We start from the raw sequence: 18,124 nt of genomic DNA on the forward strand, positions 1-18,124 counted from the left end.
GAAAGCGGAAGGAGGCGACCGGCTGGCAGATGTCTCGGAACCTTGTTGCGGGCGCAGGACACACAGGCAGAAACAAAGTCTATTACGTCCTTGTGCAGGGTAGGCCACCAGTAGTGCCGGGTAATAAGCTGGAGGGTCTTTTTCTGACCGGCGTGGCCAGCCAGTTTAGACGAGTGACCCCAGTGAAGGATCTTCTCCCGATCAGGTACTGATACGAACGTCTTTCCGGGAGGGAGACGATTTAGACTCACGGGAGCCACCTGCATTACTCTGGCGGGATCGATGATGTGTTTCGGATCTTCTTCGAGATCAGACACCAGAAAGGATCGAGACAAGGCGTCCGCCTTGACGTTTTTGTCAGCCGGGCGAAAATGAAGAACAAAATCAAAGTGAGCAAAAAACAAGGACCACCGGGCTTGGCGCGGGTTAAGTCTCTGGGCATGCTGGAGGTAAGCCAAGTTCTTGTGGTCAGTGTAAATTATTACCGGGTGAAGAGCCCCCTCGAGCAGGTAACGCCACTCCTCCAATGCCAGTTTGATGGCCAATAACTCTCGGTCTCCTATGGAATAATTGCGCTCTGAGGAGGAGAAGAGTTTAGAGAAGAAGCCGCAAGTTACCATCCTCCCGGAAGATGATTTTTGAGTAAGTACCGCTCCGGCTCCAGAGGAGGAGGCGTCAACTTCCAGGAAGAACTGCTTGTTGCCGTCCGGGCGAAGCAGCACCGGGGCGGAAGAGAAGGCCTGTTTTAAGGAAAGAAAGGCCTCCTCTGCTTCGGGCGGCCACTCTTTGGGATTAGTACCCTTACGGGTGAGCGCGGAAATTGGGGCAGTCCGGGAAGAGAAGTGCGGTATGAAGAGGCGGTAGTAGTTGGCGAAGCCCAGGAACCGCTGAATGGCCTTCAACCCCTCCGGTCGAGGCCATTTCTCGATGGCAGACAGTTTCTCTGGATCCATTCGTAGGCCGGTCTGAGAAATAATGTAGCCCAAAAACGGAAGCGAGGTCTGCTCAAAGAGGCACTTCTCGTATTTAGCGAAGAGGTGATTCTGCCTGAGCCTGAGCAGGACCTGACGAACGTCCCTCCGGTGAGTCTGGAGATCCGGAGAGAAGACCAAGATGTCGTCCAGGTACACCACTACGCAGGAGTAGAGAAGGTCCCGGAAGATGTCATTGACCAACTCTTGAAAGACGGCAGGAGCGTTACAGAGACCAAAGGGCATTACCAGATATTCATAGTGGCCGTCCCGGGTGTTGAATGCCGTCTTCCATTCATCCCCCTGACGGATACGAACCAGGTTGTACGCCCCACGGAGGTCCAGTTTGGTGAAGATTCTAGCCCCCCTCAGACGATCAAATAACTCCGGAATGAGCGGAAGGGGGTACTTATTCTTCACTGTGATCTGGTTAAGGCCTCTATATATACAGGGACGGAGAGAGCCGTCCTTCTTTTTGACGAAAAAGAAGCCTGCTCCCGCCGGGGAGGTAGATTTCCGGATGAATCCCCTGGCCAGATTCTCCTCAATATATTCGGACATCGACCGGGTCTCAGCAGCGGATAATGGATAAATACGCCCACGGGGAGGAGTAGTACCAGGTAACAGGTCGATACGGCAGTCGTATGGTCTATGAGGGGGTAGTGTCTCTGCCTCCTTTTTATTAAAGACATCAGCATAAGACCAATAAGGAATCGGAAGTCCAGGTAGATTAGCTGGGGTAGGAGAAGGACGGACGGGATGGACGGGAACCAGACAGGTCTTATGGCAGTCCTGTCCCCAGCGAAGGACTTCTCCGGTCTGCCAGTCAAGCACGGGTGCATGTCTCTGGAGCCAAGGTAGACCTAGCAAGAGGGCGTGAGAGAGTCCAGGCAGAACATGAAAGGAGATACTCTCAGAATGCAGCATTCCCACCTGCAGAGTAATGGATTCGGTGATGAGTTGGATGGGGCGTGGTAAGAGACTCCCATCCACGGCAGCAACAGACAAGGGTACAGCCAGAGGTTTGGTGGGGATGCGGTATTTCTCTACCAGGGACTGTGAAATAAGATTCCCGGCTGCTCCAGAGTCAAGTTGGGCTAGTTCGAAATAACGGTTCTCCCCGCAGACAATTGAGACTGACAGCAGCAGAGATGGAGAGGATTTATTCTTGTCTAGGTCGACCTCTCTGAGCGAACCTAGACACAGGCGTTTCCCGACCTCTCCGGGCAGGCACGGATCCGGTGCTCCTTACTGCCACAGTAGAAGCAGCTCCCCTCGGCACGGCGTAAGTCCTGACGGGTTTTGACCATCTTGGTCTGGTCGACCTTCATAGGCTCAGGAGAGTGTACCTGGGGAGAGACGGATTTCTGAAAAGTAGGAGCTAGACGTGGAAACCTCCTCTCACGGGTGACCTCTTTGGCACGCTCCTGGAACCGTAGGTCAATCCGGGTGGCAAGAGTTATTAGGTCATCGAGAGTGGTAGGAATGTCCCGACCGGCAAGTTCATCTTTAATACGGCCGGACAGACCCTCCCAGAAGACGGATACCAGAGCGTCGTTATCCCAGGCCAGCTCCGAGGCAAGGGTACGGAACCGTATGGCATATTGGCCCACGGTGAGACTTCCCTGACGGAGGCGTAGCAATGATGATGCGGATGAGGTCTTCCGTCCGGGTTCGTCGAAGACTTTCCGGAAAGCCATGAGAAAGGCAGGCAAGTCGGACACCAGGGGGTCTCCTCTCTCCCATAGAGGATTTAGCCAGGCCAGGGCCTCCCCGGTGAGATGGGACATGATGAAGGCAATTTTGGCCCGGTCGGAGTTAAACTGGTGGGACAGGAGTTCAAAGTGCAGGGTGCACTGATTTATGAAGCCCCGAGCCTGGGCGGAGTCACCTCCGAAGCGAGGAGGTGCAGAAAGCCGGGGTCCGGGGTAGGATACCATGGTATTAGTGGACAGCGGAGCTGCCGGATTGCGAGTCATGGCACTGGCGGAGGTTGCTGGCGGAGCAGTCAGACTGTCCAGGCGAGAATTGACATTCCGCAGGTGACCCAGGATGGACTCCTGTTGGGACCTCTGACGGGACAGTTCATGACACAGGTCCGAGAGCGAGGGAGCTTGGGTGCCACCGGGTTCCATGGCCCGAGCAAACTGTAACGGGTCTGGGAGGCGGAACCTCTGAGCTACTATACAAGGGGGCGGTCCTTGTAAGGGAGCGGGTGGCGACCAGGCAGGCAGTCACAGCAGGTGACCGGGACAGTCTCTAGAAGAACGGGCAGGAGGTCACGGCAAGTGACCGGGGCAGTCTCTGGATGAACGGGCAGATGGTCACGGCAAGTGACCGGGGCAGTCTCTGGGTGAACGGGCAGATGGTCACGGCAAGTGACCGGGGCAGTCTCTGGGTAAAGGGTTGGTACGACCTGTGGCAGTTGATGGTAGACTTGAGCTCCCAGGTGAGCAGGCGAGAGTCTCTGGATAAACGGGTGGTCACAGCATGTGACGGCGGAGCCTCCAGGAAGACCAACAGACAGGCGGCAGATGAGCGCTCCCAGGTGAGCGGGCAGAAGTCTCTGGACAGGCGGGTGGTCACAGCACGTGACGGCAGAGCCTCCAGGTAGGCTAGCAGACAGGCAGCAGATGAGCGCTCCCAGGTGAGCGGGCAGGAGTCACTGGACAGGCAGGTGGTCATAGCACGTGACGGCAGAGCCTCCAGGTAGGCTAGCAGGCAGGTAGCAGATGTGCGCTCCCAGCTATAATTCTCAAGGTTTCTCTCTGTGGGCTGTAGTTTTCGACTGGCGTAAGCGATTACCCGTTCCTTCCCCTGCTGAATCTGGGACAGTACGGCTCCTAGCCCGATGTTGCTCGCGTCCGTGTGGAGGATAAAGGGCTGGCTGTAGTCAGGGTACGCCAGGATTTCATCCCCCGTGAGGGCCATCTTCAGCTGGCGGAAGGACTCCTCTTCCAGCTTTTCCCACCTGAAGGGCGGCTTCTGGTTTTTGGCCTTCCTGGATTGACCTATCAGGAGGTCCTGCATAGGGGCTGCCATTTTGGTGAAACCGGGAATGAATCTTCGGTAGTAGCCTACCAACCCGAGGAACTGCCGCACTTCCTTTATGCTGGAGGGTCTTGGCCAGTCTTTAATCACGGTGATCTTATCGGGGTCTGGAGCCACTCCGTCAGCACTCACCACGTGTCCCAGGTACTGCACCTTTGGTTTCAGGAGGTGACACTTGGAGGGTTTCACCTTTAGGCCGTAGCTTGCCAGGGCGTCAAACACTTCTGCCAGGTGTTTCAGGTGGTCCTCGTAGGTTTTGGAATAAACGATGACATCTTCCAGGTATGACAGGACCGTCTCGAAATTCCGGTGTCCCAGACAGCATTCCATCAACCGCTGGAAGGTTCCTGGTGCGTTGCAGAGCCCGAACGGCATACAGTTGAATTCGCTGAGACCCATCGGGGTGGTGAATGCAGTCTTCTCCTTGTCTGCCTCTGCTACAGGAACCTGCCAGTACCCGCTAGTAAGATCCAAAGTGGAGAAGAAGTTAGCAGATTTTAATGCGGCTAAAGATTCCTCTATTCTAGGTAACGGGTACGCATCTTTGTGTGTGATACGGTTGACCTTTCTGTAGTCTACACACATTCTCATTGTGTTGTCCTTCTTTTTCACTAGAACTAGTGGAGCTGCCCAGGGGCTACAGCTGTCCCTGATTACCCCAGCCTCCTTCATGTCCCGCAACATCCCTTTTTGCATGCTGATAGTGTGCAGAGGGTACAGGTCGGTATCTTTCCTTTATGGGTGGATGGTCTCCTGTGGGGATGTGATGTTCTACCCCCTTTACTCGCCCGAAGCCTAGCGGGTGTTTACTAAAGACTCTTTCGTACTCCTGAACCACCCGGTAGACTCCCTGTTTTTGGTGTGAGGGAGTGGAGTCAGTACCCAAATGCAGTTGCTGACACCAGTCCTCCATTTGTTTCTTAGAGCCGTTACCTTCCTCTGGTTGAGATGGAGGCAAGGGTTTTACGGCCTTTACAGAATTTTGGTTTATGGTGAACAATTTGGCTAGCGTGGCATACCGGGGCAGGTGTAATTCTCTCTCCCCGATATTTACGATGCGGACAGGTACCCTCCCATGGCGTACATCGGCCACTCCCCGTGCTGTCTAAATGGTGGGCCTACTGTCTGAGTAAACGGGCTCTATCATGGCTTGGTAGTCTCTATCTCTTAGACCAATAGCTGCCCAGCACCATATCATCATCTCACTTTTTGGGGGCATGGCAATAGGGAACGGGTCACACATTCTCACGCTACCAATCTCACCACCAGATAATTCCACCTGTTGCCGTTTCATCAGTGCCCGGATCTCTTTTTGGAGGACACGCTGCTGGCTGGAACTGGTGTTCTTGGCAACCTGCTGTAAAATGAGAATCACCTCTGCAAGACAATTTTCAATCACGTTAGTTCCCAAGGTTATTCTAGGGTGACTCTCTTGACGGTCAATGTCCACAATAATCAGTCCTTGTGCCGCCAGTTCGACTTTACCGATCTTAATGGTCACCTCTTTGAATCCAACCTGCGGCACGGGCTGACCATTGCTGGCGATGATACTCAGGTCGTCATCTGGGTAGCGGGTTATGTCCGAGTCATTCCAGTACCGCTTAAATAGCACGTACGGAATGGTAGTCACCTGTGAGCCAGTGTCTAGTAGGGCACTCATAGGAATGCCATCCAGTACCACAGGCAAGACCGGACGTCCCCCTACGTATTTATCACGCCAGTTCGATGGGCCTGATGATCTTATGCCTGGGGGTTGGCCCTCTGCCCCAGGTTGTGCCTGTTTAAATGACAGTACCTTGCCATATGTCCGGGTTGATTGCAGCGGCGGCAGATGGGTTGTCCGTCCTCGTTGTATCTGTCGTTGGATCTTCCTCTGGACGATGGGATCCTCCTCTGTCGGTGCCACGGGACGTCCTCCGAACTGGTGGCCAGCTTGATCCTTCCTGGAGGAGAGACCTGCAAAGACTGCACAGTTCGGGTTAGCTCTTGGACCTGATGGTGCTGGTCTGTAGCTGGGTTGTTGTCCAAAGCCTGCGCACCAGCTCCTATAGGCTCTGCAGACAAGGGCGCTGCCTCCTGGTGATAGGTAATAGCAGGGCGCCGGTGGGTTACCGCGCTACCCGGTGCCGGTTCTCGGAGCACACTTATGGCCCTGTCTTTGAACTTTGCAAAGTCTAAACCAGGGTTCTGCAAGGCCATTGCACGTAACTGGGTTCGGTGGGCGTTGGACAGCAGACCCTCAATGAATTGCTCAGTCAACAGTTCATCTGCATTCCGCACACTGTCAGGGTCTGCCTGTTTAATGGCTCCCAGGGCCTCTTGCAAATTCAAAGCATAGTCTCTTATACTGTCTTGGGCCCGCTGCTTGCACCCATAAAATTTCATTTTGATCTCTGCTGAGGTGCGGGTATCGAAAGTGTCCCTCAGACGGGCTAAGATCTCCTTCACGGTCTCCTTGTCCCTGACTGACCAGGACTTTACTTCACGTTGGGCTGCCCCGGTTAGCTGGCCTACCAATATGCTCACTTTTTGTCCCTCCGTCAGGGGGTATACTTTAAACAGGCTGTACAGTCTCTCTTTAAAGTCGCTTAGGATATGCGACTCCCCTGAGTATTGGGGCAGCCAGGCCGCTCCGGGGATATAAGGCATCGTGAATGGCATGACTGTGGCAGCGGCCGTGCTGGTGGTAGAGGGTCCCTCCGTATCCGTCATCTTCCTCCCCACTAGTTAAATGTGGCCTACCTTCTGTGGTTTCTTCTCCGTAGGCCGCAGCTCCGCAGACGATCGTCAGGGTGGAGGACCTTGCGTCGCGCTCTGGTGACGTCAGCGCCGCTCTCTCTCCCTTCCAGGACCTTGCGCAGCGTCGGTGCGTAGGGCGGAGCTTCAGATTTCGCGCCCTTTCGGCATCCACGCCCCTCTTCTTCCCGCGCGGCGTCCTGAAGATGGCGTCCGATGGCGGGAAAACGACCGCGGATGGCGGGAAAACAGCTGCGGATGGCGGGAACCGACTGAAGATGGCGGGAAACGGCTCCGGATGGCGGGAACCGACTGAAGATGGCGGGAAACGACTCCGGATGGCGGGAACTTTCACCTCGGCAGGTATGACAGTCTTTTGAAGGCGCGCAGTACCCGGTGGTTGCGGGCACGAAATACTGCCGACTACGCCAAAGTTGACGCGCCCCCAGGGCCTAGTGTTCACGTGTGTGGGATACCCGGAGCCGGGTCTCTGGGGGTTGTAGTCTCCGTGGCGGCGACCCGGTCCCGTGGCTCAGGATGGTCAAACCAGTGGCAGTCTATTTGTAAGTTTTAGGTTAATTGTCCGACTACGCCACCCGTGCATTGCGGTCAGGGTGTACCGCCGCTGCGAGGCAGTCCGCTGAGACTGGTGTGGTGTGCGCAGCAAAAGATGGGATAACTCCCCACGGGAAGAGTATAGCCTCAGGGCAGGGAATGTAGATGATGGGAGTGATGGTGCACAGGCGTCCCAGTACTAGTAGTGCTGTATGCCGTGAGAAAGCAGAAAGGACTCAGAGTCTTTGCAGTGCAGTTCAGGGTCTTTACTGGTGACAATAAGGCTGACCCTCCCGGGAGTACTGGCTAGCATAAGGGGCCTGGTCAGTCCGTGAGCAAATAGGAGTCCCCCTGGCCAGGTGGAGTTGTAGGCCTCCCCGTCTATCTGCACTCTTCCTGGCTACCTTGCTGTCTGGGACACCGGAATTTCGAGACGGTCCTGTTATACCTGGACGATGTCATCGTTTATTCCAAAACCTACGAGGACCATCTGAAACACCTGGCAGAAGTGTTTGACGGCCTAAAGGTGAAACCCTCCAAGTGTCACCTCCTGAAACCAAAGGTGCAGTACCTGGGACACGTGGTGAGTGCTGACGGAGTGGCTCCCGACCCCGATGAGATCACCGTGATTAAAGACTGGCCAAGACCCTCCAGCATAAAGGAAGTGCGGCAGTTCCTCGGGTTGGTAGGCTACTACCGAAGATTCATTCCCGGTTTCACCAAAATGGCAGCCCCAATGCAGGACCTCCTGATAGGTCAATCCAGGAAGGCCAAAAACCAGAAGCCGCCCTTCAGGTGGGAAAAGCTGGAAGAGGAGTCCTTCCGCCAGCTGAAGATGGCCCTCACGGGGGATGAAATCCTGGCGTACCCTGACTATGGCCAGCCCTTTATCCTCCACACGGACACGAGCAACATCGGGCTAGGAGCCGTACTGTCCCAGATCCAGCAGGGGAAAGAACGGGTAATCGCTTACGCCAGCCGAAAACTACGGCCCACAGAGAGAAACCCTGAGAATTATAGCTCATTCAAGCTAGAGTTCCTGGCAGTGGTGTTGGCAGTGATCGAGCGTTTCAAGCATTACCTTGCCTCTTCCAAGTTCACCGTGTACACGGATAACAACCCGTTGACACACCTGGACACTGCAAAACTTGGTGCCCTGGAGCAGAGATGGATGGCCCGCCTGTCCAACTATGAATTCACCATCAAATACCGGGCGGGACGCTCAAATGCCAACGCGGATGCCCTGTCCAGAATGCCAAACTTGCCAGACGTAGGGGAAGATCCAGAAGAACTAGAAGAAATCGAACTCCCTGCGTTCCACCGTCATGGGATTACCCTGTACTCCCACCGTGTGAGGGACAGGCGCTCTGCTACGTTCAATCCCTTACCCCACTACAGCTGGGCAGAGACACAAGACAGTGATCCCGCAGTCCGTCTGGTGAAGGAAATGCTAACGCAGGCTGATGCCCGTCTTGATCCAGACGCTCCGGAGGAGACCAAGCAACTGTGGAAGGAGAAAAGTAAGCTGTTTCTCTACAAGGAGAAGCTGTGCCGGAGAATGGTCAACTCTTGAACACATGAGCTGACCTGGCAGGTAGTGGTCCCAAGACAAGACGCGGCTATGGTTCTGGAGGCAGGACACTTCGGATGGAAGAAGCTGGAGTTCTTGTTGCGTGAACGGTTCTACTGGGTAGGCATGAGAGGAGCCATCGAGAGGTGGTGCAGAGACTGTGGCCCGTGCAGCCTAAGAAGAAGAGACCGTGCCAGCCAGAAGAGTCCCCTGCAGCCCATTATCACCAGGCAGCCAGTGGAACTGATAGCCCTGGACCATGTGAAACTGGCTCCAAGCAAATATGGGTATGTCTACGCCCTCACCATCGTAGATCACTACTCCCGGTTCCTGGTGGTGGTCCCTGTCAAGGACTTAACGGCCCAAACAGCCGCCAGGGCCTTCCAGCTGCACTTCTGCCGTCCACACGGGTATCCGGAGCAAGTGCTGACGGACCAAGGACCAGCCTTCGAAGCGGAGGTCTACCAGGAGTTCTGCATCCTGTATGGCTGCAGGAAGATAAGAACAACGCCCTATCACCCTCAGACCAACGGACTATGTGAGAAAATGAACCAGGTGGTGATGGGCTTGCTAAAAACGTTGCCCCTGGAAGAACGCAGTCTGTGGCCTGAAAAACTGCCTGATTTGGTGGACTTGTACAATCACATCCCCGTAGGCTCCACCAACTATACCCCGGCTTACCTAATGAGAGCAACACCTGGTAAGCTGCCTATTGACCTGGATATGGGAGTCCTGACACCTGAGGACACCTCACCAGAGGCAGACTGGGATACAGAACGGCAGCAGCAGTATTGGACAGTACAAGAGAGCGTCGAGCGAAGTCTGTCTCAAGCAAGAGAAAGGCAAGAGGAGGCTTATAACCAGTATGCTCCCACTGTTCCCCTGGTACCTGGAGAGCAGGTCTTGAAGAGAAAGTGGCGGCTCCACAAGTTGGATGACCAGTGGGAAAAGGACCCGTACACCGTACTGCCCTCAAGCCATGAGAACCCAAAAGTATGTGTCATCAGTAAGGATGGAGGAGAGACCACAGCCATTGTCTCCAGAGACCACCTGAAAAAGTGTCCCGAGCAGCTGCAAAGCCCTGACGAATATCAAGAGAACCCTCAACCCGCAGAGGAAAGGGAAGAAATGATCAGTACCGTACTCGGAGACTTTCCCCGGTCCTGGACTCAAATCAACAATGCAGTCGTGGTGCCCGTCCTCACCTTTCTCCAGCCAGCCCCTCAAGAGCCTACAGAAGAACAGGGAGTGTCAGAAGAGCAGCCGGCCCAGGAGGCAGAAGAATCCATACCAGCAGCCCAGGAGAATCAACCATCTGCTAGTAGTGAGCCTGCCGTGCCTCTAGTGAGCCAAAGAGTATGCAGAAAGCTGCCAGACCTACCCGTAACACCTCCTACACCCTGTAGTGCAGACCTAGATAGTGGGTTACGTAGGTCCACAAGGAGCACTAGAGGTTTGATGCCCGCTCGCTGGAGAGTCTAATGCCAAGTATATATCTACCTGTACATACGTAAATGCTGAAAAAGGTTTATGTTTTTGTTGCCTGTTCATTGATTACGTTTCTCTAGTTACTCTGCAGGTTTATTTGGACTAACAGGTTATGGACGCTGAGTAACCGGAACTACATTGTAGATAGTTGCACCTTGGTGCCTCTTGCGAAGATGGCCGCGGAAGAGAAAACCTGTCTGGCGTGGCCTCCATGTGACCCAAAGTAGCTAGCCTCAGCCTTGCAGCCACGCCCAGGGCCAATTTTGGGGTTTACTTTGGACACGTCCCCCTACTCTGTGCCAAGACTTCACCTTGTTGGGTGAAATGGACACCCGGTTTCGGACCCGCCGTGACCTCTAAAGACTAAAGCTTCTTGTATATATGTTGTTGTATTATTGTTTATGCACTTGTGTTTGTGTTTTCTTAAAAAGGTGTTTAGTACTAAAATTCACTAGGGGGGAATGTGGCACCCCAGGGGTCTGGTTGCCACAGTAATAGAAATATTATGTCTGAGAGCAAGTGGGAGGTTTCCTGGTCAGGAGCCCTTAAGCATGCAACACCTCCTGCCCAGTCCTGGGAGGGGAGAACTCTGCCCTTATAAACTGGGTCTGGGGCAGGATTAGAGAGTCAGAGCCTGGAGGGAGAACAAGCAGACACAGGTAAAGAAACAGCTAGGAGCTCTGTAGGAGCAGGAGCTGAGTGCCAGGGACTGGAAGCAGATATATTGCTCGTCCTGGCTGAAGAGACTACAACCGAACAACGGAGTCCGAGGCTGCAAGGATCTTCAAGTCCAGCAGCAGAAACCAGCCGGCAGGGGATTCCAGGTCCTCTGGCCATAGAAGCCCGGAGGCTCAGTCACAAGGAAGGGACCAGCACCGCCAGCGAGGAGCGGAGGCTATCAGAAGGCCCCAAGTCACCAGCCATACGGGTGAGCACCACACGGTATACTCAGGGACATGGGCTACTTCCACTCGCTTACAGCAAGTTAGCTCCTGCTCCTACAGAGCTCCTAGCTGTAATTCTCCCTGTGTCTAGAACTGTTCTTCAGGCTCTGACTGACTGATCCCGCCCCAGACCCAGTTTATAAGGGCAGATTCCTCCCCTCCCAGGTCTGGGTAGGAGGTGTTGCATGCTTAAGGGCTCCTGACCAGAGAAACCTCCCACTTGCTCTCAGACGTAATATTTCTATTACTGTGGCAACCAGACCCCTGGGGTGCCACACATGTATGAAGATTCCAGAAGAACTATAATTTCAATCTAAATTCTTGTATTATGCACAATAGTAGTTGCAGTAGCTGAAAAAATGCAGTAGGTAAAAGGACTATTCTGAACCAGAGATGTATAGAAATGATACTAGCAAGATGGATGATAAAATAAACTGGGTAAAAAGTAGGAAGGTAGGGGGTAACTGACGTCAGAGCTGGACTACATGGAGAGAGACAGGAAAAAGTTCTAAAAGGGGTAAACATGATTGCATATCAGTATAAAACACACCAAAAAATCTTAGATCTGGGCTGATAAATCCTGTTGCCTTTTTTTGTGTGTATTTTTTCTTGAATTTTGGGGGAATGTTTATTCTTCTTATTGTGGCTTTGCTTCTAGGTTAGTGTTAGGACTCGCAAGTGTGAGGACCCTTGACGTGGGTTGCGAGCTTGTGTATTTTGGCCAAAATATCGACCAGTACCTCATATGTTATATATATGCATCTTTTTCACTTTTTTATTCCAGGGTGCAGCCAGGCCCATCAGTGCTGGCATTGCAAACTAGGGTGTCTGTCCTCATGGGGTGCACTTAGATAGTTCTGGGCAGCCCGCTTAATCGAATAGTATGGGCGTCACTAATAGGCTGTAAGCCAGATACTGTTCACTACCCATGTGTGAACAGCGCCCTATACAAGCCATCTTTGTGTGCAATTTTAATGCTAAGCAGTCACCCCCTCCATGAACTGGGTAGGTTGTGAGTGATTGTCTCATCAGTATTTTGCACCTGTGTTGCTGCCATCTTTGTTATGTGGGTTTGCTGCATCCTGGTAATCCTGGTTAGTTCTTGGATCTGGGCAGGTAAGCACTATTGCCCTTTTTTGGTGTGGTTTTTCTTGAATTTTGGGGGAATTTTTATTCTTCTTATTGTGGCTTTGCTTCCATGCATAGCAGTATAACTACAACAACAATATAATGACAATAAAATATTGTATAATTCTTAAGTCGTGGGACATGACAATCTCATCCTGCATTGTAGCTCTTATGTGTCTAGGCTATGATGTCAGATAAGAGCCTGGGCCATTGGTGAATCCTTTCATTCAATAGTAAGTCAGTCCAATCCCATGACAAAGGGACAAACTGGAGAAATATGACCTATCTGACCTTTTTCATGAATTTCATGTTCATTTTGTTGGTATGATTGTTTCTTACACACTGCTTATGATGATGTACATTCACTATATTCGCAGTATGAGGTAAGTAAATGTTATAACATTGCACTGGGTGCAATGTTGTGGTTCTCCTGATGAAGAAGTTGGTTCAACTTCAAAACATGTTTAGAATAAACTGCATGATCCAATTCTTCATCACGTCCTCCGATTTCTTGAATCTACCAGAGCATCACAGACTACTACTCCTATCCTACACCAATCATTAAAATTAAGCGGCAGAATGAGCATTTTGCCAGCTGCTATCTAGGGTCTACAGAAACCTAAAGATACCAGATCATTTCTGTCTACAGGCTCATATTGAACATGGTGTCTGATATGTGGTCAGTATGTTATAGAGCAAGAGGAGCTATGCATATGGATGTTATTTCATTATTATGGCAGGCTTAGGACGGTGTCACTTAATGATTAACAGTCAAATGACACAGAGTGGGTTGCCTGTGCCTATATCAAGACAAGTATTTTGCACCCCTGAACCCATGGACAGTTAGCGCTCCAAACCTCTTCCACCAGTCCTTTATTGAACTTCTTATTCCCCAAGCACATGAATTTGGCTGCTGGGTAAAGCTGCCGAGACCAGTAGTCATGACCAAGCTGCTGTCCGGTTACGCCCTGGCACTTTATAGGAAAACAGTGTCCCAGTCCCAGTGTGCTGTCAAGTGTGGGGTGCATCACAGTCACTTGTAGGCCACAGGCCTCCACTATTTTTAGGCCTCCATCTTCATGAGCCTCCGCACACAACTCCAGGTACACCAAGTTTATTTCAACAAACAGAAGTTTATTGGTCAGTTCAAGTTCCTCAGGCTGTAACATGTGGGATAGGGCACAACACTTCTTATTCCTTACTTCCTTAGCAAATCACATCTTCAGCCCTACCTTTTTTTCCTTCTGGACTATCCCTATGCCCACTGACCCCAGGGATTTTGGTTCCAGTTCCACAGTGTACCCGGGATCAGATACCTTCCCTTTACACAGTTCCACATCCATTTTACCCTGTGCACTCGAGGTTAGTATGCGCCCTTTATCCTCCACGCCAGACCTTTGGTTCCTGACATTGTCAGAATGTCCACACGTGATTCTAGTATGGCCTTCCACTGCCTTGAACGATTGTTACATGCAGGTCCTAGCAACCTTAACAACCCACTGCCCTTGAACTTGATCTTGCTACTGCCCTTCCCTATCTGAGTTACTACCAGGAAGTGCCTGCTTTTCACTAGAACTATCCCCTCTCACTGTGGGCTCGTCCCAAACATTAACTGTGTCTTATCCTATAACAGTATGTACTAAACCTGTTGTCCTTATCTTATGTCCTAGATCCTATATCTTACCCTATACTGTACACTATGCATTACAATACCTTACATTATACATTACCATATCACATTCTAGTCACAATATACACTTAGTTCACATTTCACATGACACAATTCACATGACGCGATTGTTGTCTTCAGGGAGAGGAGCAAGGGAATACAGTCCATACCCTTAGAGCTGCACACTGCATAGGCAGTAACTGAGGTGACAAAGCTGACTTCATCATACTGAAAGATTTGTCATCTCAGTGGTTGCCCATGCAGAGCCCAACAACTGATGAAAAACTTATCTTAACTGCTTTGCTGTTGGCTCAGCAGGAACTCTTGGCACTGACTAAGATTATAGTTTTATTCATTCAGCTCAGCAACTGTTAGGTGGGTACTCCAATAAGCAGTGGCGTGTGTCACCGCTCAGTGCATTGGAGATCCTCTCGGCCCTGATCCTCCTGAATTTATTGACACTAGAACAGGAAGGGGGTGAGCAATAAATTTTAGAATTTGTAGACTCTGGCTTCCCCACGATAAATCAGTGACAGATATAGCTGTCCGTAACTGATAGGATCACCCACTAGACCAGTGGTAACAATGCCTCAGTAAATGCTTCGGTCAGCAGGCCATAATCTCTCTCTACACCTGAGTACAACTAGTGAGATACTCAAAATAGTTCCCTTATAGTAACCCTATAATAGGAAATTCATCCCTGCCGGTGAAACACCATCTTAGCTAATCAGATTCTCACGCATTCACTCATTTCTAGCAAAAAAGGGGATAAAATGTTTAATATCCATTCACATTGCAAACCCAACACTTTCTCAACTTTATACCTGACCAATGTTTTTATTATTTATGATGATTTTAATACATCACACTTCCAGTATGAGTTAAGTAAAAATCATATAGTAATCTGTAATAATACATACACGATGAACAAAGCAAGGAGCAAAACAGCTTGGGGTGCTCCAGATGTAGCAAGATGTGCGAAACCGGGAGAAAACCACAGACACAAATAAGGATGGTGAGAAAAAGGAAAGACAGAAGAAGGGAGAGGGTGGGGGACAGAAGAGGACTTAATCCAGAGGACATCAATAAGTGCTGTTAAAATAAGAAGTTAGTGTAGAGTACTGCATTTGGAGATTCCTACTTTAGTAGCTGTTAGAGGTTTAAGGACATTTTGCACCTTTGGTAGTCATGACAGTTTTCACGCTATAGACACATACAAATAAAATTTGAATTACAAAATTTTAAAAATCACACTAAATCCCCATGCTTATATATTTTCTAAAACTAAAAAACAAGCATATTGGGTCCAATTCATCATTTGCCGGGTTTTTTAAATCACTTTTCTTTTTTGACTTGTGTTTTTCGCTGAACCGAATTCATCAAAATGGCGCACGCGATTCGTGAATTTTGCAAAAAGCTCAAGATTGTCTTTTTTCAGTCTATAACCAGTTTTGTGACTTTTTAGCAGGAAAAATTGCACATTTTGAAAAATGTCGTAAAACAAAACAACTGGTGTACCTAAAATCACACCAGAAGAGAATGAAGTAGAGTTGCACAAAATTTGGCAACTTTTTAAAAAGATCTTTTGATGCCGGGGGTTTTGGCCATTTTGCAGCTGTGGTAGTCAGGAATGGTTTACTATCTCTTTTTTCACTAATCATGTCAGATGTGCTAAACATTAATATTTTTACAGGAGAAGGCAAGAGAATCCCGGAGAAACATGGTTGTTCCACCAACTCCAAATGTAAGATGGTAGATTGTTGGCATATGATAGTGAGTATATCTGAGGAAAATCAATTATGTATCTCATGAAATACTTACACCTCTTACATATCTTCTTGAAATAGTAAAAAAAAAATCTTGCCAAACACGTATATGCTCCTACTAATCAGCATTGCTTTTCCAGGTATCTAAGTCGAATGTGCGCCAACAACCAGCTCCACAAAGACCACCTAAAACTGTAAGTCATAAATTGGAGCATTTGATAGTCTTATTGTTCCTAACTTCAACTTCTGTTACTCCTCCTAGAAATGAATAAATGTATTACCATTAGAAACATGTCCATAAATAGTCCCACACTCTTCTATGAGTGCTGACAGGGTCAGACAAAAAGAATTTACAAATTTCTAGGAGGAATAAAAGAGGAACGACACAATGAGTTCTAAGGAAAGATGCTCCAGAATTGTAAGTTTGATCCAAGTAATTACTGAAATAGACTAGTTAGGTAAGCTGACAAGTTCTTTTAAAGAGTTTTTTTTCCCACTGGGATAGGTAATAAGTATATGATTGCTGGGGCGCCAACTGTTGAGGTTCCCGCTGATTCAAGTATGGGGGTCCCAAAGTCCCTAATAGAATGTATTTGTAGTGCACATGCTCAATCACTGCTCCATTCACTTCCGTGGTATTGACAGAGTGGCAATCTCCATCTATCCCATGGAAGTAAATTAAGCCGTGGTCATCTGAGATTATATCTAATACGGGGTATGAGCCTTCTTTTTCATGTACTACTATTGAATCTGTTACAGCCACAGACATTTTTTTTACTTTCCGCTGGCATAGCAATTAGAAACATCTACCCTCAAAATGTATGTGTCATTAAACATTGTGTCAGTAATTTTTAGTGTTTCTTGGTTACTATCCCTTTTTATCATGTCAGATTAACAGAAGCATACAGTCTAGATCACGTGAAGTCATTATCGGACTTTACTCCTCTTTGGTCAGACCTCATCTGGAATACTGTGTACAGTTTTGGGCACCACATTTTAAAAAAGACATAGACAAACTGGAGCAAGTTCAGAGAAGAGCGACCAGAATGGTGACTGGTCTGCAAACCATGTCCTATGAGGAACGGTTGCAGGATTTGGGAATGTTTAGCTTGCAAAAAAGAAGACTGAGAGGAGACTTAATAGCTGTCTACAAATATGTCAAGGGCTGTCACATTGTAGAAGGATCATCTTTATTCTCATTTGCACAAGGAAAGACTAGAAGCAATGGGATGAAACTAAATGGGAGGAGACACAGATTAGATATTAGAAAAAACTTTTTGACAGTTAGGGTGATTAATGAGTGGAACAGGCTGCCACGAGAGGTGGTGAGTTCCCCTTCAATGGACGTCTTCAAACAGAGGCTGGACAGACATCTGTCTGAGATGATCTAGTGAATCCTGCTTTGAGCAGGGGGTTGGACCAGATGACCCAGGAGGTCCCTTCCAACTCTACCATTCTATGATTCTATGATTCTATGTGCTAACCATTAATATTTTAACAGGAAACATATGAACCAAATGCACAAGAAAGACGGAGAAGCATGGCTGGTCCACCAACTTCAAATGTAAGATGGTAGATTGTAATGTGAGATACTAGATACATTGAATAAAAGAGAGTCCATCTTTTCCTCACATAAGCATAGCTCCAGGGCCGGTTTAGACAAAGTGGGGACCTGGGCAAAAGTTTAAAGCTGGGCCCTAAATGCAAACATATTGCATTATCACATGCAAACATTTAGGTGCCATTTTCATTGTTTGAGTTCAGGCCGTTAAATAAACGCTACTGACAGTATTGAAGTCGTTTGGTTCTTGTTTCCCGGCCTCTTTACGCCGGCTGAAGAATGATGGGAACAGAACAATCACTGGTAAATCAATCTGTCCCCATACAGTATCATGTTATCAGCAGCACATCTACACTTTACATGGGGCGATGTGCTGCTGAGAACAATGATTTTTGTTCTGCCATAAACAATCCAATCATCTGATGAATAAGCAGAATTTTGCTTGTTTGTTGGGTGATCGCCAACATGTTTACACCTATGACTGCTCATCTGTGCAGCCAGGATTTATAAATGGATGCTATATACGAGCCATATGTGACACAAACACTGTATGTTAAACACACCTATGTTAACATACACATAGCACACACGCATGTATACACCAAGCACATACACACATATACTGTATGTATACACAGAGCATATACATGTATACAGAGCACATACATATACATATATGTATACA

General features: G+C 49.4%; 1 protein-coding gene across 12 annotated transcripts in view; it reads left to right on the plus strand.

Annotated features, from left to right (window-relative positions):
• The window catches only part of LOC141174386 (uncharacterized), a 242,361-nt gene that overhangs the window by 180,558 nt on the left and 43,679 nt on the right, over positions 1-18,124 (plus strand). For 7 of the 12 annotated variants that reach the window (XM_073659284.1, XM_073659288.1, XM_073659286.1 and 4 more), the window contains 3 exons: positions 15,806-15,856; positions 16,019-16,072; positions 17,380-17,442. In XM_073659284.1, the coding sequence (XP_073515385.1) occupies positions 15,806-15,856; positions 16,019-16,072; positions 17,380-17,442 (168 nt within the window). The remainder of the gene's footprint in view (positions 1-15,805; positions 15,857-16,018; positions 16,073-17,379; positions 17,443-18,124) is intronic. The other 5 variants (XM_073659285.1, XM_073659289.1, XM_073659290.1 and 2 more) reach the window with 1 other exon arrangement.

Source organism: Phyllobates terribilis, unplaced genomic scaffold, assembly GCF_046119375.1.
Source record: "Phyllobates terribilis strain yellow unplaced genomic scaffold, ASM4611937v1 Scaffold_13__5_contigs__length_258822181, whole genome shotgun sequence".
NCBI lineage: Eukaryota > Metazoa > Chordata > Amphibia > Anura > Dendrobatidae > Phyllobates > Phyllobates terribilis.